Genomic DNA, 24,433 nt, shown 5'->3' with positions numbered 1-24,433 from the left:
GGCTCGCAACCTGTAGGTGTTGTGAACGATGTGTTCACCGGTGTACTCTAAAAACCCATTGACATGTATTGCGAGTGGACTCTCGAAAAGGATATTGTCAATAAACGAGATAACCCATGCAGCTATGGATTTAGTGCCTGATGAGGAAACCCTGGCAACTATGGATTTAGTGTCTGTTGAGCAAACCCTGGCAACTACGGATTTAGTGCCTGTTGAGTAAACCCTGGAAATGATGGATTTCGTGCCTATTCCTTAGGATAACCCTTAGGAATGAATGAACGAGCAATAGCTGATTCTTAGGGTAGAATAAAGAAGATAATGGGGATGGGTAATTGGGTTGATTGTTTTGATGTTTAAACATAATAATTATATTATTGTGGGTTGAAAACCCTATGTACTCACCAGGTTTCCGAACCTGACCCACTCAAGCTTATTTGTATCACAGGTGTCGATATGAAGTTACATTACACTGAGAGATTAAGGAGATATAAATCACTAGTGATAACGAATGTAAGTTCTGTTTATGCTTATGTTTCTGTATTGACGATGACATCCCAATGTTTTAAAATTAATAAAATACATTTCTTCGGAAATGCTTTGATAACGTATTTATCATGTTTTTCTGGGAACAAATTTCGCAACATTTTTATTAAAAAGGGTACTCTGATTTTTATAAAGTGTAAACAAAATCGGTCTTTTCTGGCCGTGAAAAATGGGGATGTCTCAGAAAGCGTTTCCTCACAATCATTTTCATGAAGTGGAGAGAAACCTATTGCCACTTTGATTTTATGGTGTATGTGTTCCTATCCATGTGAACTTGTCATTTCGAACCACTATCATAAGACAAGGTTTATGACAAATTCAAACTCATATGGACTGAACCTGCTTATTCTTAATTTCTTGCCATCCGGCATCACAAGGGCCTACCAGTGCTTCCAGGTTATTTGAGCAACTCACCCACACTGATCAATGTACTTTCACTGATCAAGGTGCTTTACCTTATGCAATCAAATGAGAACTCATAGAACTCACATGCACAATCAATTTAACTGGAATAGGCACATAAATAAGAATATGTCAACACGATATGTTGTTATTCTCAGGTCGTGTGCTAGTGATAACTAAAAGGTTTATTCTTGATTAGTTCTTGAAACTATTCAAGACCATTAAGACTCCCACTGGCCTCTTGACATATAAGATTCTCTGTCATGAAACATTCCTTGACAAAAAAATATTCAAGAGTTAGTGTGGGTTCTTATCAAGAAACACTTCATATAATTGGTCTTAGTTGATCTTTGTTTTAGCCAAAACATCACAACTACCAATTTCAAATGTGCAAGAATCAGAAAAAAATTTCTACTCCACATTTCATGAGGCGTTATAAACCTATTAAGAACATGTTACTCAAGGTACAACTTGAAGTAACTAGAGTATAACACTTAAACTCGACTTTGGAACGAAGTATGATTCATCCATTTGATTTAACCATTTCAACAATTCCTGATTCCTCTTCTTAGTCATGTAAATGTACTAAGGTGTCCTTAGAGGATCAATTGTGACATGGTTCCATAATCATTAGGATAATCATAAAACATGATACTAAAATACTGTCCTTTCCTTTCAGATTAGAGAAACTTTTATCTTTCTGCCTAATTGATTCTTCTTATTCGTTCTGCTATACTTTGAAACTTTTCAAGGTATCGGAATTATACTTAATCTTGTAAGTATAATCATATTTACTGAACCATTAGTAAATCATGACGAATATCCTTTATCATCCTTTGTGGTGGATCTGACCAGTCCACATCAATGTGTACTAGATCCTTCATTCTTTCACTTGACTCACATATACATGTGAACAAGGAATTAGTCTTAACTTCCCAAAGATCAAGATGTTCATTCATCACACAATCCAAATCGTATGATTCCAAGTTTCTGTCCATTTGAAACCTAGGTGGTGAGAATCTTGCCTCACTTGGCAAATAACGACACTACCACAAACGATATAACCAAGAATCTACTACATATTCAACATTGCTAACAATAGAAATACAAACACCAATTTTCATTAATGCCATTGCAAGGATATGTAAAACAAGATAAAATCAAATTTTACTTTATTTATAAAAAATGCAGAAAAACTTGTCCTTACAACGCAAATACATATGAAAACTATGTTACTAAATATTCCTAAGCAATCTATCATAACTCCTAAGTAGCAGCTCAAAAATCAGATCATCAAACCATGTGATTAAAATCCATCTCTTCACGATCAGATTCAGCTTACTTCTTCTTCTAAGCTGCCTTCCTTTTCTTCGATCCTACAAAACATCAAAATGAAATCTTATCACATCATGTATTAAGAATCTATAAATAGGAACTTAATAGATTTATATAGTGGATTTACCTGAAGTAGAGTCATACAGTTTGACTTTACTATCCTTGCGATCTTTCAGGTACATACGACAACTTCGCATCCAATGCCCCTTCTCTTGGCAGTAGAAACATATGGACTCTTTGGGAACGACACATGGGACTATCTCATAATTTTCCTTTCTCTTATGATCAAACTTTTTCACAATGGCGGATTTCTCTCCCTTTGAAGGAGAAACCATTTCTGGACTATCACCTTTGCCATCACCAATGTCCATGGAAATTTTGGAGATTGATTCTTCAGACTCTTTTGCTTGACCAGTGCTCTTCAGCATTTCTGCTTCAGCAGCAATAAGCAATTATGTTAGATCAATAAGGGTCACGTTGCGATCTGTCATATAGTAGTTCTTAATGAACTCACTATATGACTTAGGAAGTAATTGAAGAACCAAGTCAACAGCCAGCTTCCTTAGGAAAACGACACCCAACATCCCTAGTCTATCAATGTGCGACTTCATCTCCAAGACGTGTGCACACAAAGACCTTCCATCTTGGTGTTTGCTCGCCAATAGGGCTTGAGTGACCTTGAACTTTTCAAGTCGACGAAAACGTGGGTCAAGGAGAATCACTGTAGGAGGTGGAGGAAGAAAAGAATTATTTCCAGTTCCACCATTACACGAAAAAGGGATTGATCTTTCACCTTGATCGAAATGTGGAAGATCATCTTCAGATGGAAAGCTTTTTCCAAAAGGATGAGGAAGACCATAGTTGTCAGAACCAGACATCTACAAAGGGAGAAAATTCAAGTTAGTTGATTTAATCCTTAATATAACACCCAAATGAAATATTAAGGCTAGGACCCAACACAATAATTTACAATTCAGAAGAGGGATGTCGTAATCCAATTGCAAATTATTTGAAGGTAGGTAAATGACGATTTACCAATTCCACCATGAAAACAAAATTTTAACGAATTAGGTTTTAGATGAAATTCCTAGATCTTTTGAGATTCATTGAACTTTTCAATGGCATGTTTAATCTCGATTATGCCCTTCAATTTTGTGACTGGATACCGAGGATCACAAACAAGGTGTGAATAACCATGCAAATTAGCTTGGTACTCTCGATGTCATTAATCATCTAATCAATGTGCCGGTTAACCACACACGCTCCATTGATCAACGATAATTTACGAGAAACCCACTGCCATCCTTCATTAGTCCACATTAGTGTGTCGCTTAACCACACACGCTCCACTGACTGGCCAATAAGGTGCAATGCGCAATTTCATGGGTTAGCATCAAATTCACATTTTCCTAAAGTAACTAAGATTGGAATTTATAAAAGGTTTAGTTACTTTGTATTTTCATTATACTTTTAATGAGAGCTTAGTGTCCTATCCTACCCGTTCGGCTAATGACCCTCCACTAGTCAAGGGTGCGGTGGGTAAGAGTGGATACCGAATGACGGTCATTTTACAGGCCGTTTCCTTAAACACTCCTTATAGACCAGCTTCGTGAATGAGGCCTACTTACGGTAAGACTGACCTTTTACTTATACATATATAATATATTACACTTTCAATTTTATATAGTATAAGGGTGTATTTTAAACTTTTAAAATACTAAGTGGTTTAACCTTTTAAATAAATTAAACTTTTAATTTAATTAACTTTAAACCATATCATGGAATTATTAATTGTCTCTTTTAATTAATCTTTTAATTTAATTATTAATAAAAACCATAATCATACCTTCTAGGCGTTTCCATTTAAATTTCCAAATTAAAACTTGTAATTTTAAATTTAAATTATGAAACACAAGGGTGTATTTTAAACATTTAAAATATTAAGGTTTTAGAATTTCATATTTCAAAATTAATCTTTTAATCAAATTTTAAATTCTGAAACCAAGAGAGTGCAATTTGAAACTATTCAAAAATTAATATGTTAAATTCTAAATCAAAATAATCAAATTTTAAATTCTGAAACCAAGAGGGTGCAATTTGAAACTATTCAAAAATTACAATGTTAAAATTTAAATCAAAATAATCATATTATTATCTAAATTTACCCAAATCTATTATTTTGATAAGGATATCATATTACCATTCAAGAAATTCAAATTTAGGCAGTAAAAACGAATTTTGGTAATTATCCTATTCAAAATCGGATTTGAAAATCGAAATTTTAGCTGACAGACGAGTCAACTCGTTGAGTTGGGCTCTGAACTCATCGAGTCCATACATGGACTCGTCGAGTTCACTGTCCAGACAGCAAAATTCGACTTTCTTCTACTTTGGCCAAATCACTATAGCATCATATTCAATTGAAAAACGACCTAGGCTCTGATACCACTAATGGGTTTTAAGCATTACAACATTCCTATGGTGCACATGCAATCCTAATTTCTTTGGATCTAAGTGTTTCTCTATTGAACATGCATATTGAATACCAAAGCATTAAACCCTAGAACTAGCATACACAATTCGAAATTCATATGAAGATTAGGGTTAGAACATTACCTCACTTGTTATGTAGCAATAACAAGTTCAATCCTTGAAGATCTTGACCTTGAAAACTTAGTGCCCCAAGTGTTGCACCTCTAAAGGAGTCACAAACACCCAATGCAAAGGAAGGCTTGGAGAGAGGTGAAAATCGTCTAGGGCAACTCTTAGAATACTTAGGGCCGATTCACCAAGTATGAGGGTCTATTTATAGTTGTGGCTGCTAGGGTTTTCAGGTGGAAACCCTAATACCTTGCTTAAGGCATAAGCAGCTCATGGACTCCCTCTTTAGAGCCCTTGGACGAAATCTAAAGGTTATTCCGGCCGTCGAAAAGCTACTTCTCAAAAGTCATTGGAGAACGCCGCTTGTTAAGAGTTAAGAGTTAAAATCGTTGCTTTCTTGTACTCTTTTCCAGTCGCCGCTGCAGTCGTACCGTACGCCCTCTCACCTCCTTGCTAGTCGTCGGAGCCAGGACTGCTGAAATTTAACCTCCATCGACCGCCGTGCGTTTGAGTGTTTAGCCGACTACTGCTTTCCGTAAGGTTTTTCTTCTTCTTCTTCGTGACTTCGTCGCTCCCCATTTATTTATGTAGCTTTATGTGTCTTAGTCTCTGCATTACTTTATATATTTATTTATTGCTTTTACTTGGTCAAAAAAAAAGTAGAAATTGAATAAAGTATGAATAAATTGAATAAAGTATGAATGGTACTATGATTACTACATATATACACAATGTCTGATAATAATATTTTTATTCATTTATATTGATTACTTTATTTCCATTGGACGAAGATATACATATATAATATTTATCATATATTTGTATATGTAATTATGTGTATTTGTTAACCGAAGATATACATATATAATATTTATCATACATTTGTATATGTAATTATGTATATTTATTGTTAACGATAACATATATGTGTGTATTTATATATCTTGTTATGCTATGATCATATGAAACTAATTAAATTTATATGCATTTTATATTATTTTTTGAAAATAAAAAACTTCATTTGTTTATTTGCTATTTTATATTTCTATTTGTTAATTGTTAATAAATTTGATTGTGTAGTTTATATGAATATGAAAAAACAATCTACTATTGATGGATTTTTCAAAAGAAAACACTCAAGTTCTACTCAAGATTCCGAAAACCCACCGGAGATTGTTTTGGATGAAGATACCCCTATGCCCAATGTTCCAATTACTGAGAACCGCTTCAAAAAAAATCGTGTTGAAAATAATGAAATTGATCTTAGTACACTAGAACGAGATCCTGGTTTGCATAAGCAAATTTATGATTATCTAGTAAATCAACGAGATACTATTATACGAGCATATATTAATCATGGTCCCTTTCAACAAACACTTTCTGTATATCCAAAATCTGGTCAGAAACCCATAGACGAAGCAATTAATTGTCAGTTAATGGAACTAAATCATCGATTCAGTGATAGATCAACAGAGTTGCTTCGACTTTCAACAACTTTAGATCATAAAAGTGTTGATGAGCCTTTTCGAAGTGGTGATGTAATTAAGTTAGTAGAGAAGTTTTATCCTGAAGATTTCAATGAACAAGAGAAAGTAATTTTGAAGATACAACTTCAACATTATGAGATTGATCTCGTTCAACATGCAGATTATAAACTATTGACATCTATGTCAGAATTGTGTCAATGGTTGATAAAGACTAGAAGAGTAGCAAATTTTCACCTTATTTATCGAGTAGCTAGTCTCATACTTACTCTTCCAGTTTCTACTGCTACAACGGAGATGTCATTTTCTGCAATGAACCTCATTAAAACAAGGTTACGAAACAAAATGGAAGACGAGTTTTTGAATGACTCATTGGTTTTGCACTTCGAGCGGGAACGTGCTGAAAAGATTAGTTTAGAGACGGTTATAGAAGACTTTAAAAATGCAAAAGATCGTTGCGTTCCACTTTGATAAATGATGTAACAATCTATTAGTTTTCTTGTTTACACTTTTGATATGTCATAATTTTGAAATAAATAAAACTTCTTTACATATTTCAATTATGAAGTTTTGATTACGGCCCCCTAGTTGTAGTGCTTCTGTTCCGCCCCTGAATGAGTATGCATATGGATTCACCCATAAAAATCACAGGGTTTGTAAAATATTGACGATTCTTTGCAAAAACTCCAAGAAAGAATATTGATTTGGATCCATTTTAAACGTGGTTGGCGAGGTAATATTGATTTGGATTTCCTTTTTAAAAAATAGGTTGGGTGAGGAAATCATAAGTATTTTTGGCATGATAATTGGCCGGGAGATGTGGCGTTATTAAAAAAAAAATTAATCAACAGATTATACACTTTGGAATTGGATAGGAACTGCAAGATAAATGATAGAGTCAGGAATATTTTAGTTATTATACATATTATAACTCTAATGAAGACAACAAGTGGTTTTGGGAGCTTGATGAGTCTAGGAAATTTTCGATGCCTTTGGCAATGCATATTATTGATATGTCGTAATTGGAAAATTAATGATGATATTCCTACTAGATGAAATAATTGGACTCCCATAGAAATCAATATTTTATGGTAATGTATGTTCCGTGATTGGTTACCAACTAAGAAAATGTAGGATTCAGAGGGAGCTAATCGAGATTGTTGATCTCTTTCCTATCTGTATTAGTGATCTTGAAATCGAAGACCGCTTATTTGCGGTTTTTGAGGTGACGACCACTCTTTGTTATTTGATTCGGTGATGGTAGATCATTTCGTCTTCGACCAAAGCTTGAATTTATTTGGCGGATCCGTTACACTTTCCGGTTGATAATAAGAAAGCTTTTAACCTGGTTTTCCTTACAACATACTGGTATATTTTGTTGTTTGGTGATGCTTAAATTTTCAAGATTGTGTCTAATTTTTACAAGGAGCACTAATTTGACTTAATTGTGTCTAATTTTTATAAGTGTGCCGAAAATAAAATAAATAAATACATTGATATAGTTATTTTAAAATAAATTTAAAGCAACGTAACATCAATATACTTCACTCGACTTTGGAACAAGTCATTGCGGTACTTAGGGAAAAGAATGTGGAAGTGGTATGACTTGACACAAGATTAGGTTGTTCGATCTAGCTATTGGGTACAACCCGTGAACGCCGGCTACCGTTGTTGTATCGGCCAAAACCATCTGCAATCTACACGTCTATCTTGAAACATCACTTTTAAATAATATTGACTAATAATAGGACTGATACTATAAAATGAAATTCTATGTTTATTTTTTAAATCATAATAATATTATTATTTAATATTAATAGGGTTGATGTTATAAAATGACATTCTATGTTATTTTTTAAATCATAATAATATTATTATTAGATGTAAATATCTAGGACAATAGAATGTAAATGGTTCACATTTTGGTACATTCGAACTACATAAAAACACCAACAATGTGATCGAGATTCTCCCTATATATCTACCCTAAGAATGTTTTTGTCACTTGTCATATTCCAAAACATTATGCCATATGGTTTTTTCTTATTATTTTCATTTAATTTTTTTCCACTTGGCAATTTGTGGTATTTTTTCTTTTTCTTAAACTACATTAAAAATTTACTAACTAATTACATTGTTAACCGTATGTTATATATGTAAGGTATTTATTGGTTTAAAATCTCTGCATGATTGTAATTGAGATATATCGTTCCATCCTTTTGAAATCTGTTATATCTTTCATATATTTTCAATTTCACAGCTAATATTTGATACATATTCCATAATTATACAATTTCAAATCAAATTAATTCAAAATACTATGATATGATTGTCTTTATCCTTACCAAAATCAATTTTCAAAATTGTGTATAAAGACATGTCTTTCTTATGTAATTGTTAATTTCAGTATTCGAATTCATATCAAAGAGTCTTGAAACGTTTACTCTGCACAGTCCAATACGCCACCATCTACATCAGGTTAGCTAAGCTTTTTGATTTAATGATGAACTTCTTTTTGCAAAGCATCTGATTATTGTTTATGTGCACAGTTTATGAATTACTCTTATCTTTTCCCTACTTTGGTTGAATTCTCATGTTAATCTAATGTTCGAAACCGTGATGATTTTCGAATGCATATATGGTGTTCGATTAAATGCCTAAAAGAAAATATATTTTCACTGTCAATTTAAATATTTGATTTCGTTACATTTGTCCTGCTTCGTCCTGTTTATACAACTTTATTTATTAAATATTGGCCATGTTTAATGTCAAGATGGTTTTTCTAACCTGCTTTTCATCCAAACCATAACGGTTCTATAAGATTGATTTTTTTACCCCAAGACTGGTCATAATCTGAATCGTTTTGTTACGATTTTACCCGTTTGTTTACAGAAAAGTTTGTTATTAAATATTGCATCTGACACTAGCTTAGATGTATACCAATAATAACAATGAACTTTACTTTAGGATTTGTATTGATATTAAGTTATATGAATGCTAGTGACCTAGAACTGAAGCTTTCTTCCAAGAATTTGTTCATGTTAGCTTTGTATGTTGTTTGTTTTAAAGGATGAAAATCCATCCATCTTTCTTTGAAGGCATAAGAAGCTGCCGACTTTCAAGTCATCAAATATTATTGAATTTAAGCCGTATTGTTTTTGGGTTTTGTTAATTTTAGGGTAATATGGATAACAAATTTTTTTTCGTTTATCTATATTTAGTCCGAGTTATGAAATCATAATATAGTACTTTACAAATAATAAATTTGATTTGTTTTGTCTCCAACCTACTAAAAAGATGCTAATCACCATGGATTACTTTATAGACCTGTCACCTTTTTAACCGTTTTAAAAGCAATCATTTCTTTGGGATTTTGTATTATTCATTTTACATTTTACAAGTTTCTTATATGTATACTGTTGTTTGACCCCTTAAACAATCATATATGGCTGAAAAAGCATATTATTAGTCATTTTAGACGTGTGTGTTGTTAAAAAACTTAGAGTCCAAATGTAACTTTAAATAATTGAAAATTTATGTTTTTGCTGTTAAACAAAATGGTGTTTTCTGTGAGTTATGTGTTTTCTGAAATAATAGACAAGGTCAGTATGGTACAATTAACATTTTTAACCCATAATGGCAGCCAACTACCATTTTTAACAGGGGAAATGTGGGGAAAAGGCATAAATATCATATATAAAGCATTAATCTGTTGAAGGCTTGACATGAGAATGCAAAATTTCTTCAATATGTTTTCTTGAATTTCTTCAACTTACGTTTGCATTTAATTGGTCATTTGAGATGTGTATTGTGTTTTACTTTCATTTTGCCCATGCATCTAAGATCTCATCCACCTATCCATCTGGTGTCATTTGAATAAAATATTTTGTATTTAAGAAAGCACCCCTACAGCCTCCTTTGTAATATACGCCAGGTCACTATTATTGCAACAACAACGATGAACATTCTGCCTATGTACCTATGGTCTAATATGAAACGATTAAAATTAAAATTATCAACACTGCTTACTCCCGTGAATCCACTAACACCAGAACCAGATAGAATCTCAATCAATAGCCTAAAATCCTCAAGTTTGACCCAAAGTCAAACCTGGTAAAAAAGTCAACGGTTAACGGTCAACGAAAGTCAGCGGTTAGCAGACCCTCACGATGTGACCATCCATTGCTCATGTCGTGAGCTACTACAGGACAAAATACTCGAGTCTAACCACCCTCACGATGTGACATGTGTCTCTTCACATCGTGAGGTCCGTCTGAATGTCATATTGATTTAAAACCTCTTAATCCATAAAGCCAATAATCCATCTGTTCTAGGAGGCTTCCTAACACTCCAAGGATCATAATAATCAATGCTTTAAGGTCTTGTATGTCCAATACAAGACTTGGGCTCAAATTAGGTCTTTCATGGAGAAAAAGAAGATAAATTCTCATGCATGAACTCCAACATCATTCAAACTTCAGATCCATGACATATAAGCATCCAGGGACCCTAAGGACTCATAAAGTTGCCAACTTTATGGAGTCCCAACACTCTAACTCTTAAGATCTTGGGTAAATATGCATAAATATGAATAATTATGGGTTTTACATAAATTAGTAGTTTGAGAAGATAATGGTACAAATAATGAAACAATATAGTAACCAGAACCATTTATAAAGCTTGAAGAAGCAGAATAAATAGTTAATATAACATAAATTCATTCAAAATGTTTATGGATCAGAAATCATGCCTTCATTCTATCCCAACATCACTAGAAGCAAGTATGCTAAAAAAGTTATGTTCACTTTGAAGCATATGTAAGAAGACTTAAATAGTTAAGTATGCTAAAAACCTCTAACAAAATAAATAAAATGTTCTTACAATTTTTGAATTTGTGTCTATCATCAAACATTACCATATGTAAGAAGACTTAAACATTTACGAAAAACATATGAAAATATATACAAACCTGGAGAGTTGGTTCCTTTTCAAATTGCCAATCAAACGGACCATTCACTGTCAATATTCAGCATGTAACTTGGAAAATCATCTATAAGCTTATTAAAGAATGACTGATTCTCTCATGTGTCTATCCCTTGTTTTCTTCCCCAAAACAATCCACTTTTATCACATATTATTAATCATATAATTAAATAACTTCATATTTTTTATCGTGGTCATTAAAAACTTCAATTTATAACGAATTTTATATCAAAATGGATTATTAATCAACATCATTTCAAGAAAAAATGGTAAATTGATAACTTTTTTTTTCATATTCAGACTCTTTTATAACTCCAGGCATCATTTTATGCATTCAACACTTCACCATACTATGGTATGAGTACTCAAAGACGCATATTCAAGAGTAAAATGACTTACCAAAAAAGCTACTTCTACCCGAAGACAAAACATAAACTAGAAGGTTTGCAACATGTGGATCACAGTGCACAAATCAGTGTTTAAACATCAGATCTGCAAAAGTTTGACGAACCTGCATTTAGTCGACCAAAATCTTATAAACATTTATCAACTATGTAACATAAAACTTGATGTAAACTTTAGAAACAACATGAAAATCAAGGAGTGATTGCTTGATCTGTCATATTTTGGCTTTCTATTATCTCAGGTAATACCCACAAGGCAAAAAAAATGGACTTACTAATTTTGAAATGTCATGGGGTCGAATTCCAGTTTTTAACGATTTTTATATAAAAGTGGATTATTAATCAAAATCATGTGTACTTAAAATGCATTAAGCGTGAATTCAAATGTGGGGAAAAGACATTGTGGGGCTAAATAGTCAAAAATTGTTGCCTCTTAAAATTGCATAAAGGCTATTGGATAGGTTCTACTAGAGGCACATAAATAACAAAAGAGTGACATAATTAAGAAGCATACATCGACATTAAATACCATGATTTCTACTGTACGAATTGGTTCCTTACTCATATATAGAAATAGTTAGTCACCCAGAAAAACATTAAAAAAGGTTAGGGTTAAACAAATTTTACAGGCTAACAAGTTAATACATCTACTCTTTTAAAGCCATGTTTATACTTTGACCAAGCACAACAACAGGTGATTCACTGCCAGTTATGCACATCAGCACTTTCCATATTATTAATGTTGACGTAACAATCATACATAGAAAAAATAATAAAAGACATAATATTAAGAATATCATAAAGCACTAAAAAGGTAAAATTGTTAAAAATTAGACAGAAATTGATGGATTTTAGTTTTGATGGAAAATTGACAGTCCTTGAAGACTTCTTCTATACAAACAAATATATGTGAATGTTTTTTTTTCTATCTCAAGTATGAGATAAATAACCAGAAAGAAAATTTAAAACAATAGTAAAGTATCACACATTTTCATCCAACTTTTAAGAAAATAATTTTGTAAAGTTTGGTGAAGCTGAAGATTTCTGATCATTTTTCTTTTTCCCACATGATACGCCTACAAAAGAAAGCTCTATTTGAGAGCATGCACTTATGAACTGATATAATATAGAAAGTTTAACTTTAATACAACTTGCTTGAAGTTATCAAGATCTCATCATCATCACTTTCATCAGAAAGTTGTAAAGTCTCCTTACGTTTGGTACCACTATCACCCTAATAAAAAGAATATTAATAACAAAGCAGTGGTCAGATATCAAGTTCCAGGTAAATACATCATCAATGCAGTCATGTCATGTACTGATGTAATGCCTGTGACATATGGATGATGTTGAACCTAGACATTCCGACATGGAGTTTTACTTGTTTTCCATGGCCTTAATCATGTATTCATAATACAAATTCCTTATTTATTTCCCTAATTCCGTTAATAGTTTTTAGACTGTGATGCTTTCTTCCAATCAACATAAATGGATAGATTGAGTAGATAATCGGTATTTAGTGCCAGAACTCTAAGAATTTATGATCTTAACATACAGAAAAGAAAAACCATAAAATCACCTCAATGGGAGTGCCAAAAATGGTGGTAAGGAGAAAAAACATACATCAGGCTGTATATGTCAAACCCTAGACCGCAATCCCGAACGTAGGTGGATGGTGGTGCTGACAATGGTTCTACATACAAGAATAGAGAAGATCAAAAATAACCGGTTGATTTCGTGAGGGCATGACCGGTCGGCAATGACGAGGCGGCGAGTGGTGGAGTGGGTTTCCTGAGGGCTTGTGGGTACAACACCTGTGGAGAAACCCTAAATCGCCAGTGGATTTCATTTTTGTAAGGTATGTGTAAGGTGTAGACGTTTGGAGCGAAGCAGGGATATCGTTTTGAACGAAGAGATAATTAGCCGACACGACCTAAACAAGAATCGAAGGTCTCGTAAATAGTAGCACAACGGTAAAAAGACAGACGAAAACCGACGTCGGATGAAAGAAGTTATGAATTTTTAACGGATTTCCTGTCCCGGTCTGTTAAAAATAATAATATAAAAATTAAAGTCAAAATTAGCCGACGAAGTCTAAATGAAAGTTGTAGAACATAATTTTACCTACGCGTGCATATAAAGAACGTCAAAAACGGAGGTCGTATTCGAAAGTTATGGATTTTAGAAGTTTTTGCACAAAAATCGAGAAATTTCGCATAGGTGGCTTCGGCCACGTCACCCTCGCCCAAAATGTGCCACGTGTCCGAAATGGTTGAGTCATCCGAGCAGCTGGCAGTCGCGTGTCACTTCCGGATTCGAACCGAAGTCTCGGCCCTCGCACATCCGACGCGTGTGTAGTGACTCCTCGCATCCGAGGTGAGGTCCTCTCCTGATCCGACGCGTGGCCTTGCGCTGGCACCTTCCGAGCTCCGCCTCGTGCCCTCTCGTCTGCGAGCCACCTGTCTTCCCCGTGTCAGCATGCGAACCGAGCCATGTGCTCCCCTTCGTCCGAACCTCGGCCCTATAAATAGAGGGGCTGCGAGATCTTCCGGGTAGAATTCCAAAATTGCCACCTTTTCACCCTAAATCAATATTTTCACTATTTTGACTTTCCCCAAAGCCCCGAGATTAATTCCAACGCCCAGAACACGCCCCGAAGTGCCCGAAGGCCCGGAAAATTTTATCTTTTCGGTTTCGAAGCCCGACCCTCGCAGAGCCCAGTTTCTTAATAAAACTCCCGGTTTTATTAGAAACGATCGTTTTAGGAAACGAATTGCTGCCCGATTATCATCAAATCATGTGAGTGTGTAGTCACTTTCATCTTACACATAGATATGAAGTATTTTATATAAAATACGTGCTATGTGTATATATGTTGTTTATTTATTTGAAATGGATGTTTTATACATGTCTAAAATAATTTAAAATGTATATATATTTTATCTTCAAATATGTTGGGTAAAACATGAGTAGATAAAGGATGAGGGATAAAAGTACAGTATAGATGTACGTTGGTAGCTATGAATTTAGTACAGTATAGATGTACATTGGTAGCTATGGATTTAGTACGTTGGCGACTATGAGACGTAGTGCCTATTGTATAAACCTTGGCGACTATGAGACTTAGTGCCTATTGTATAAACCTTGGCGACTATGAGACGTAGTGCCTATTATATAAACCTTGGCGACTATGAGACATAGTGGCTATTGTATAAACCCTGGCGACTATGAGATGTAGTGCCTATTGTATAAAACCTGGCGACTATGAGACGTAGTGCCTGTTGTATAAACCTTGGCGACGATGTGACTTCGTGCCTATTTGACATAAAGTGCTGAGGGAAAAGCAATGTTGTCACCCTTTTGACATAAATTGCTGAGGGAAAAGCAATGTTGTCACCCTTTTGACATAAATTGCGGAGAGAAATGCAATGTTGTCACCCCGATGTTTGTTTGACATAAATTGCTGAGGAAAGCAATGTTGTCACCACATTGGTTGTCTTATTTGACATAAATTGCTGAAGGAAAGCAATGTTGTCACCTTATTGGTTGTTTTATGTTAGTTTGTTTTGTTTGACATAAATTGCTGAGGGAAAGCAATGTTGTCACCCTGATGTTTGTCTTATTTGACATAAATTGCTGAAGAAAGCAATGTTGTCACCTTATTGGTTGTCTTGTTTGACATAAATTGTTGAGGAAAACAATGTTGTCACCCCGATGGTTGCCTTATTTGACATAAATTGCTGAGGAACCCCCGAAGCAATGTTGTCACCCCTAGTGAAAAATCCTTAGGCTAGGTCCCTTGTGATAGTTGTTTTAGGGACGTATAGTGAGGATAATGGGAATGGGTAATTAGGGTTATTTTTGGTTGATGAAATTAATAAATTTATTGTTGATTGAGAACTTAATAAGTTTATTATTTATTGTGGGTTGAAAACCCTATATGCTCACCAGGCTCCCAAGCCTGACCCACTCAGCTTTTTATATTACAGGTAGCGGATCCCGAGCATAGTCGGATGATGATGAGTGATTTATGGATTATAGGCCAGTAGCTGTAAATAACTGTTGTAAGGCTTATAATGTCTTGTTTATGCTTTTGATCTGTATCGGAACATGACATCCCGAGGTTTTGATATAAAAGGAAATTATATATTTCTTAAAGAAAGATTTTGATAAACTTTTATCATGTTTTGTTTTGGGAACTAATTCCGCAACATCTTTTAAAAAGGGTTTACTCTAATTTTATTTTACAAAAAAAGCATAAACGAAATCGGTCTTTTTTGGCCGTGAAATTGGGGATGTCACAAAAAGCATCCTTGCATGGCTGAGTAAACTCAAATTCAGCATCTTTTTGGAGTAGTTGACACATCGGCACCGTAATCTTTGAGAAATCTTTGATGAACCGCCGATAGAAAACTGCATGACCAAGAAACGAACGAACTTCCCGATCATTTTTCGGGTAAGGAAGACTCTTGATAACATCTATCTTGGCTTTGTTAACTTCCAAGCCTTTTTTGGACACAATATGACCTAAGATCAATCCTTTGTCCACCATGAAATGACATTTTTCATAGTTAAGCACAAGATCTGTGTCAATTCACCTTTGCAGAATTTTTGTTAGATTTCTTAAACATTCATCAAAGGAGTTTCCATAAACTGTGAAATCATCCATGAAAACTTCATGATGTTTTCAACATATTCAGAAAAAATGCTCACCATGCATCTCTGAAATGTTGCGGGTGCATTGCATACACCAAAAGGCATACGCCTATAAGCAAATGTGCCAAAGGGACAAGCGAAGGTGGTTTTCTCTTGGTCTTTCGAGGCTACCGGAATTTGATGAAAACTCGAGAAACCATCTAAGCAACAGTAGTAAGATTTGCCCGCTAATCTCTCTAACATTTGGTCAATGAATGGCAAGGGAAAATGGTATTTTCTCATTGAGGCATTCAACTTTCTATAGTCAATACAAATTCTCCACCCGTTTTGCACACAGGTTGGCACCATATCTCCCTCAGAATTCTTGACAACTGTGACCCCGACTTTTTTCGGGACTACCTGAATGGGGCTCATCCATTTACTATCAGAGATGGGGTAGATCATACCTGCATCCAAAAGCTTCATGATTTCTTTCTTTACTACCTCTATCATGGGTGGGTTCAATCTTCTTTGTGCCTCTCGGGCTGGTTCGAAGTCTTCCTCCATGAGAATCTTATGCATGCACAAGGAAGGACTCAACCCTTTTATGTTAGCAATTGTCCACCCAATACCCTTCTTATACTTTTCAGCAAAGTCACCAACTCATCTTCTTCTGCAATGGAAACCTTGTTGGAGATAATGATAGGCACAGTCTTCTCTTCTCCAAGGTATGCATACTTCAAATGATCTGGAAGAGTCTTTAATTCTAGCTTAGGTGCCTGCACAATAAAAGTAAGAAGTTTTGTGTTAGAAATGGGCAATTTCACATTGGTATTATCATACTTCATTTTCTTCCTTTCTTCCATGAACTCCACAATTTCCAGCAACTCCTCATCAAGCTTGAAATGTACTGCAATCTCTTTGACTAAATTGTTATCAAAATTCCTAATCAAAACTAACTCCAACAAATCATGGTTAGTCAACTCAAAACATTTTTCAGTCAAAGGTTGGATCATATCAATAAAATTTATACAATGAACATCACTTGGGTACCTCATTGCTTCATAGATATTGAAGTTGATGACCTCCCCATCGAATTTCATAGACAATGTACCATTGCAGACATCAATTTTTGTTCTTGCTGTTTTTAAGAATTATCTACCTAAAAGTATGGAACTCGAGGATGGGTGGTAATCATCTCCCATATCAAGCACATAAAAATCTGCAGGAAAGACAAGTTCATTAACTTGCACTAAAACATCCTATAATACACCTTTTAGGTGTACTATAGAACGATTTGCAAGTTGGATAATCACCCCAGTTATTGTTAAAGTGCCTATGCCAATAGATTTATAAACAGATTATGGTAAAACATTAATTGAATCTCCTAAATCTAGTATAGCACGGGGGACATAATGGTTTCCCAATTTATAAGGAACGGTGAAAACACCTAGATCCTTGCACTTTGGGGGCATCCTTTTCTGCAAAACTGCAGAAACATTTTTACTTACTTTCACTTTCTCATTACCTCGCAACTTATTTTTAGATGTGCAAAGTTCCTTAAGGAACTTAGTATATCTAGGTACATGTTTGATCGCATCTAAGAGAGGGATGTTGACTTCAACTTTCCGGAACATTGCCATGATTTCACTATCTTCTCTCTCTTTTTTGTTGCTGCTCAATCTTACGAAAAAGGTGGTGGTATGATCTTTGCTTCTTTCTCTACCGACTTCTTTTTCTCCACCATTTTTTCTTTCATTTCATATTTATTTGGTGGTCTTTCTATCACCAACTCTTCTTCTTCTTCTTCTTCTTCTTCGGGCATCTTCGGTCCATCATATTTCTTTCCATTCCTCAAGCTAATTGCACAAGCATTGTGCTTTGGGTTCTTTTCCGTTTGGGGGGCAACTTTCCTAGATTCTCCATTTTGCCCACCGATTGAGCAAGTTATGCCATTTGTTTCTTAAGATTCTTGATGCTTGCCTTGGTTTCTTGCTGAAAACTTTGAGTGCTTGTGGCAAGGCTTTTGACTATGTCTTCTAAGGACATGATTGAGGATCCGACTTGTTAAGGAGGAGGTTGCGGTTCCCTCGATTGGTAATTTTGTTGTGGAAGTGGCGGCCTTGCTTGGTAATGCGGTGGTTGTCTTTGTTGATAGCCCATGTTTTGGTTGTTGTTCCACCCTTGATTGCCTCGGGGCTGATCATAAGTTCTTTGATTGTGCCCGGAATAGCCTCCCATGGCATTTGCTTCTTCATATTCTTATTCTTGCAACTGAGGACACATATTGGTCGGGTGTCCCACTTGAGTGCGAATACCACAAGGACGGGCTGTGGATTACACACCTTTGTCCTTAGCAAGCATAATTACCACCTTAGTCAACTCGGATAGTCGAGCTTCAATTTGAGGAGTGTGCACCTCTTTTACACCTCAGGGTGCATCTGTGTACCAATCTTCATCTTGACTCGTATGCTTTGAATCCTCCGCCATGTTTTTTATGAGATCCCGAATCTCAGTTGGGGTCTTATCGCTCAAAGATCCTCTACTTGAAGCATTAAGAAGTCTTCTTTCCCAAGGATGCATGCCTTCAATGAAGTATTGGATGATTTGATACTAACTAATACCATGCTTTGGGCAATGGGCACAAAGCTTTTTGAACCTCTCCCAATATGTATGAAAGGCTTCTCTCTTGTGTTGTTTGATCCCAATTATCTCTCTTCTTAGGGCTGAGGCTTTCATTTCTGGGAAGTATTTGTCTAAGAAGAGGCGTTCAAGGTCTACCCATGTGTTGACCGTCCCCGGTGGAAGGTCAGAAAGCCAATCTTTTTTTGAGTCTTACACTGCAAAGGGGAATTCCCTAAGCTTGATTTGGTCCTTTGTGACATTGTGTAGTTTCATGCCAACACACACAACATGGAAATCTGTGAGGAACTTGTGGGGATCTTCATTTTCTAGGCCTCTAAAGGTTTGGCGGAGGAGGATAAGACCGGATTTTAGTTCAAGGTTTGTGGCTATCGGATATGTGATGCAAAAAGGTTGTTGAGTAACCTCTTCCCTCGCCCATTGGCGAGGGTTTGTTCGGGTGGTGGGTTTGGAGGATCTTGGCTCCCTCCACTGTTGCCTCCCATGGTATGACTAGTAATTGAGGTTTCTATGGGTGTGGAATTTGGGATGTTATGAGTATGTGAAGAGGGTGGAGTGGTATTTCTGGATGAGGATGGTTGATGTGAAAGTGAGAGGGTTTCTGTTCCATTTTCTGACTTGAGAGGGGTATGTCCTCCCAAATGTTAATGACCGGACGGGTAGATGATGAAGAATTCCGGGAAACCGGTTGCCTCTTACGAAGCTTGGCTTGCTTCCGTAACCTCTTTGCAGTCTTCTCTATCTCCGAGTCAATTGGCAATGGTGTACCTGTACGAAAAGATCTAGGCATAAACAATTAGTAACACCGTGTCCCCGGCAACATCGCCAATTTATTAGGTGTGTCAAAACCAACAAAAAATAGGGGCACAACAGACTCCAAATACACTTCTTCAATGCACTAACAAGTAGTACAAGGCAAGCAGGGTCGAACCATATAGACACGGGATAAAAGTCTATACCTCTTTGCGCAAGGTACTTTGGTATCAAAGGGGGTTTTGTTTGCAAATGTAAAATAATTAAATAACAATCTACTTTAAAAGCATTCACAAAATGAAATAAACCTGTAAACAATTTGATTGAATGGTTCTAGTTCTAGTTCTCAATGTTGTTGTTCAATTTGATTATGACTTGATGTAATTCATGATTGCTATTCTAAGTTGGTACTGAAAGATATTAACACGCTCTAATACCTCTCGCTTGCCAACTTATCTAACCAAAACATGCTCTTTGACTAGACCTAACTTTACTAATTCAACCTAAACACGCTCTTAGATTGTATTGAAAAACTGCATTAAGTTTTGTACAAGCTTCCCAACCATGTTCATTTCTTCTCATACGCTCGAAAGTGTGAAAACATGTGATATATGTTTTACAATAAGAAAACTTATTGTTTGTTACCAATTATTAACTTATTAGAATGATTAGGTGCCCTAAAAGTTAATTAACTACACAAAAATTCAATTCATGAAAGTGGCCAATCAAACACAAATCAAATTCAAGGATTCTAGTTTAAACAAAAACATAATCACTAGAATAGAATCACAAATCAAACATCAAATCATATGCTTCAAGTTTTCTTCCATGGCATGACCGGTACATCTTCTTTTCATGCTCCAAAGCTCCATGCTCCATGCTCTAAGCTCCAAGTTCCATGCTCCATGCATCCATGCTCCAAGCTCCAGGCTCCATAATGCCTGCAAAATAAATCAAAAATAGTGAAGTACCAGACATTCTTAATGAAATATACAATTGTCCAAATAATTAACTAAATGCAAGAATTATGAAGTAGAATTCTATGAAATGACGGAAATAAACATGCAAAATAGGTGCATAAAATGCACCTATCAAATAATAATAATAATAATAATAATAATAAAGGAATGGAAGTTGGTATTGTATAAGAAGACTTAAGGAGCCCTTATAGTTGGATGTGACATGTCTGACCTGTTGGTAAATTCTTTGACATTGTACATACGTGATGCGAGTTCGAGTCCTATGCCACTCAATTATTTTCCTTTTTGCGCTTTTTTTTAGCTTAGAACGTTTTTTTTTTTTTTTTTTTTTTTTTTTTTTTTTTTTTTAGTTGAGAACTAGGAAAAAAAACGAGTGTCTCGCCTCCCAAAAATTTCTAGGCTTTGTTTACCCGCTTCCTTTTCCCCCAAATATTTTGAGGTTTTGTTTCCCTCCCATATGAATCTGGCGGCCTCCATTCTCCCACCTTTTCGTCTTCAATCTCATCTGCAATCGCCATAACATTATTGGTTTAGCATGCACCACCGGTCGACCTTCTTGCCACCGCTCCACGAAACGTCGTAATCCGTAGCCGTGTCTTTTCGTGGCTATTCCGTAGGGAAATAGTCAATTTTAGTCAAACTTCACACTCGTCGGCAACCCGTAGGCATTCCGTAGCAATTATTTTCCGTAGCTAATCTGTAGGTATTATACCTACGGAAAAGGCCGTAGGTATTCCATAGCTAGTCCGTAGAAAATCCGTAGGTATAAATTTCCCACAGGTGTTTATGCTACATGCCATTTTCGGTAGCAAATCTATAGGTGTCGCCAGATACCTACCAAATACCTACGGATTGTGCCGTAGGTATTACCCCCAGTTTTCTAATAGTGTAATAAAAAAGGAAATTGACTTATCATGATAATTACATTATCGTTTTGTTCACATCTGGGTAATTTCGTTTTTATACACATCTAGGTAACGAACCTGTTGAAAGTGTTCACATATGATCATTATGACCGGTTGTAACTAGGGGTGCAAACGAGCCGAGCCGAGCCCGAGCCTGACCAGGTTTAGCTCGAGCTCGTTTAAATTATACGAGGCTCGAGCTCGAGCTTGGCTCGATTCAAGCTTTCTTATAGTAAGCTCGGCTCGAGCTCGTAAGGATTTATACAAGCTCGACTCGTTTTTTGTCTATCGTGCCTAAACAAGCTTAACTCGGTTCGAGCTCTTTAAGAAGCTCGTTTACTAATACCCTAAATCCCTAATTCCCCAAATATTTTTTATTTTAATATATAAAAATAATAATAAATTGTATTATATATAGGCTCGTAAGCTTGAGCTTGGCTCGGGCTCATTTAAAATCGGTTTCGAGTCGAGCTTTTAACGAGCCGATCCCGAGTAGCTCACGAGTAGCTTGGGTCGTTTGCACCCCTAGTTGTAACTTGCTATAGTCCGTAATGGTCATATGTGAACACTTCCAAAAAGTTCGTTAACTAAATATGTACAAAAAAAAAACGAAGTTACCTACATATGAACAAAACAAAAAATAATTATCCTGATAAGTCAATTTTCCAAAACTAAATTCATCACAAACTAATTTTCATATACTATATGATATCCATAAACATATGGTCGTTACAACCTATATATATATATATATATATATATATATATATATATATATATATATATATATATATATATATATATATATATATGGTCGTTACAACCTATATTGTCTATAATGTATTTTACTTTTCGAATAGTTGTTATTCTCTTGTTAACTTTGAGAACATCATCGCATCATAGTGACCTAATTAAATCTTTAAACATCAATTTATTTTTTTGAATTAAAAAATTTTCTCCAATTTCTTCACTAACAGACTATAGTAGTTTGTCACATAATTAAAATTTAGTATATCAAAATATTTCGATTACAACAAAACCATTTATTTCATATAACACACAAGTAATAAACATAACATAACAAGGTAGTGCAACATTTGATACAACGAAAATCACTTATTCTTGCCTATATATATTGGCGCGACATTATATTTTTATTCATTTAATTTAGGAGATGATGAGCCTCTAGGTCTTTGGTAACCTTCTCGTGGAATTCCAAAAGCGTATCCGGATCAGGAACATTAGGGTTCAACTTCTCATACTCATAAGTCCATGTGACAAGGTTGTCCGGACCATCTGTGTCTACATGAACATGCTTAATAAAGGTTTTATATGATTCCAAGAGATCACCTTCAATTACCTTAAATGTGACCGACTTTTTTCCCTCATCAATCTCTGTGGTTAGTGTTTTTGCAACACGGTCTTTTCCATCTGCAACAACATATCAACAAAAACATTGATTCGATGTGCATTTACTTGGACAAAGAAATACGTGTATATTGTTCTACTTTATACTATATCGAATTTCTAGTAAACAGTCCATAATAAAAATGTATATATATATATATATATATATATATATATATATATATATATATATGTATGTATGTATGTATGTATGTATGTGGGGCTTACCTACAACATAGTTCCATAAGAGAACACAACCCACGGTTCCAACTTCACCTTCTTGCATTTGACAGTTTTTGATGTAATTCGGTGTCAAGTTGGGAACTTGGTGGGGGTTTGCCTTCCATAACTGGTGAAAAACATCACCATCTGACTTAATCTTAATTTGAACTGTTTTAGTAGTGAGTGCCATATCTCTCTAGAGCTTGAATGAGAATTGCATGGTCGTATCATCCAATTTATAGATGTCTTAATATTCATCATGCACGCTAAAGAATAGCATGTACTCAAAAGATTTATAAAGTACTGTTTGATCATGTGATTCATGACTAATTAGACATGCGCATGCCTGAGCACTAGCAGTATCAAAAAAACAGTACGTGCTGTTTTGTGGTGTGTATTTAATTATTTTGTTTTACAATATACTTGGAATCCATTATTAATTGACGGATTATAATTTTCTCATTTATTGTATTAATTTTTTTTAGAAACGGCAAAATATATTAATAGAACCTGAAACCTAGCAAGAAACTAGGCAAGGGCAAAACAAAAAAACAAAAGAAATAGTTTTTAAAGTTATTACATATGGGAAAAATGGGAGAAGTTCCAATCAATCCAATAACCATTGATACCATTACCCCTACACTTGAGCCATAAATATGTTAACGATTTATGGACATAGACCCCACCAGGCTGCAAATTGAAGCAAGTCACCAACATTATTGAATTTTGTTTTTTTTTATTCCACACCATTCGAAAATTTTGTCTTTTATATAACTTGCGTATGGACAACTGATGAGAATGTGATCAATGCATTCATCTCCTCCGATACATGAGCTACAATGTGTTGAATCGATATTCATGTCACGATGTTGTAGTGCTGACACCAATTATTTTTTATATGTATTAATAATAAGCTTTAATGACTCACTACTATAAAAAGTGAAATTTCCGGATGATGCAATACGTCCGTAATCCGTTGGAAACAAGCTTTTGAGACATTTCCATCGAAAAAAAAAGTTCAATGGCAGGTAAAAAGGTTACTTTATTTTTTTATATGTAATAGCAGTGTGTTACTTTTTTTTTATCCTAAATAACAATGTACTTTATCTTAGGGATGAACATACGACCCGTTGGAC

The 24,433-nt window shown here is 35.0% G+C and overlaps 1 protein-coding gene and 1 long non-coding RNA gene across 3 annotated transcripts; both read right to left on the bottom strand.

Annotated features, from left to right (window-relative positions):
* Nucleotides 1-11,094: 11,094 nt before the first annotated feature.
* On the bottom strand, nucleotides 11,095-12,083 carry LOC145162556 (uncharacterized). Of its 2 annotated transcripts, none has more exons than XR_013739173.1 (2): nucleotides 12,028-12,083; nucleotides 11,095-11,859 (listed from the first exon to the last, which is right to left on the bottom strand). It is a non-coding gene; the product is annotated as an uncharacterized LOC145162556 (long non-coding RNA). The 2 variants fall into 2 exon arrangements; XR_013739174.1 differs by having other exon boundaries at nucleotides 11,095-11,840; nucleotides 12,028-12,058.
* A 10,607-nt stretch (nucleotides 12,084-22,690) lies between these two features.
* On the bottom strand, nucleotides 22,691-23,519 carry LOC145162555 (kirola-like). Its single transcript, XM_079081670.1, has 2 exons — nucleotides 23,304-23,519; nucleotides 22,691-23,099 (listed from the first exon to the last, which is right to left on the bottom strand). Exons 1-2 carry the CDS (start codon nucleotides 23,485-23,487, stop codon nucleotides 22,831-22,833), a joined length of 453 nt encoding a protein of 150 aa, XP_078937796.1. The 5' UTR covers nucleotides 23,488-23,519; the 3' UTR covers nucleotides 22,691-22,830.
* Nucleotides 23,520-24,433: the final 914 nt, after the last annotated feature.

Source organism: Lactuca virosa, chromosome 3 (assembly GCF_052849685.1).
Source record: "Lactuca virosa cultivar CGN04683 chromosome 3, Lactuca_virosa_CGN04683_v6, whole genome shotgun sequence".
Taxonomy (NCBI): Eukaryota; Viridiplantae; Streptophyta; class Magnoliopsida; order Asterales; family Asteraceae; genus Lactuca; species Lactuca virosa.
The sequence above is the reverse complement of the archived record's forward strand: the minus strand, read 5'-3'. Positions and strand labels throughout refer to the sequence as shown.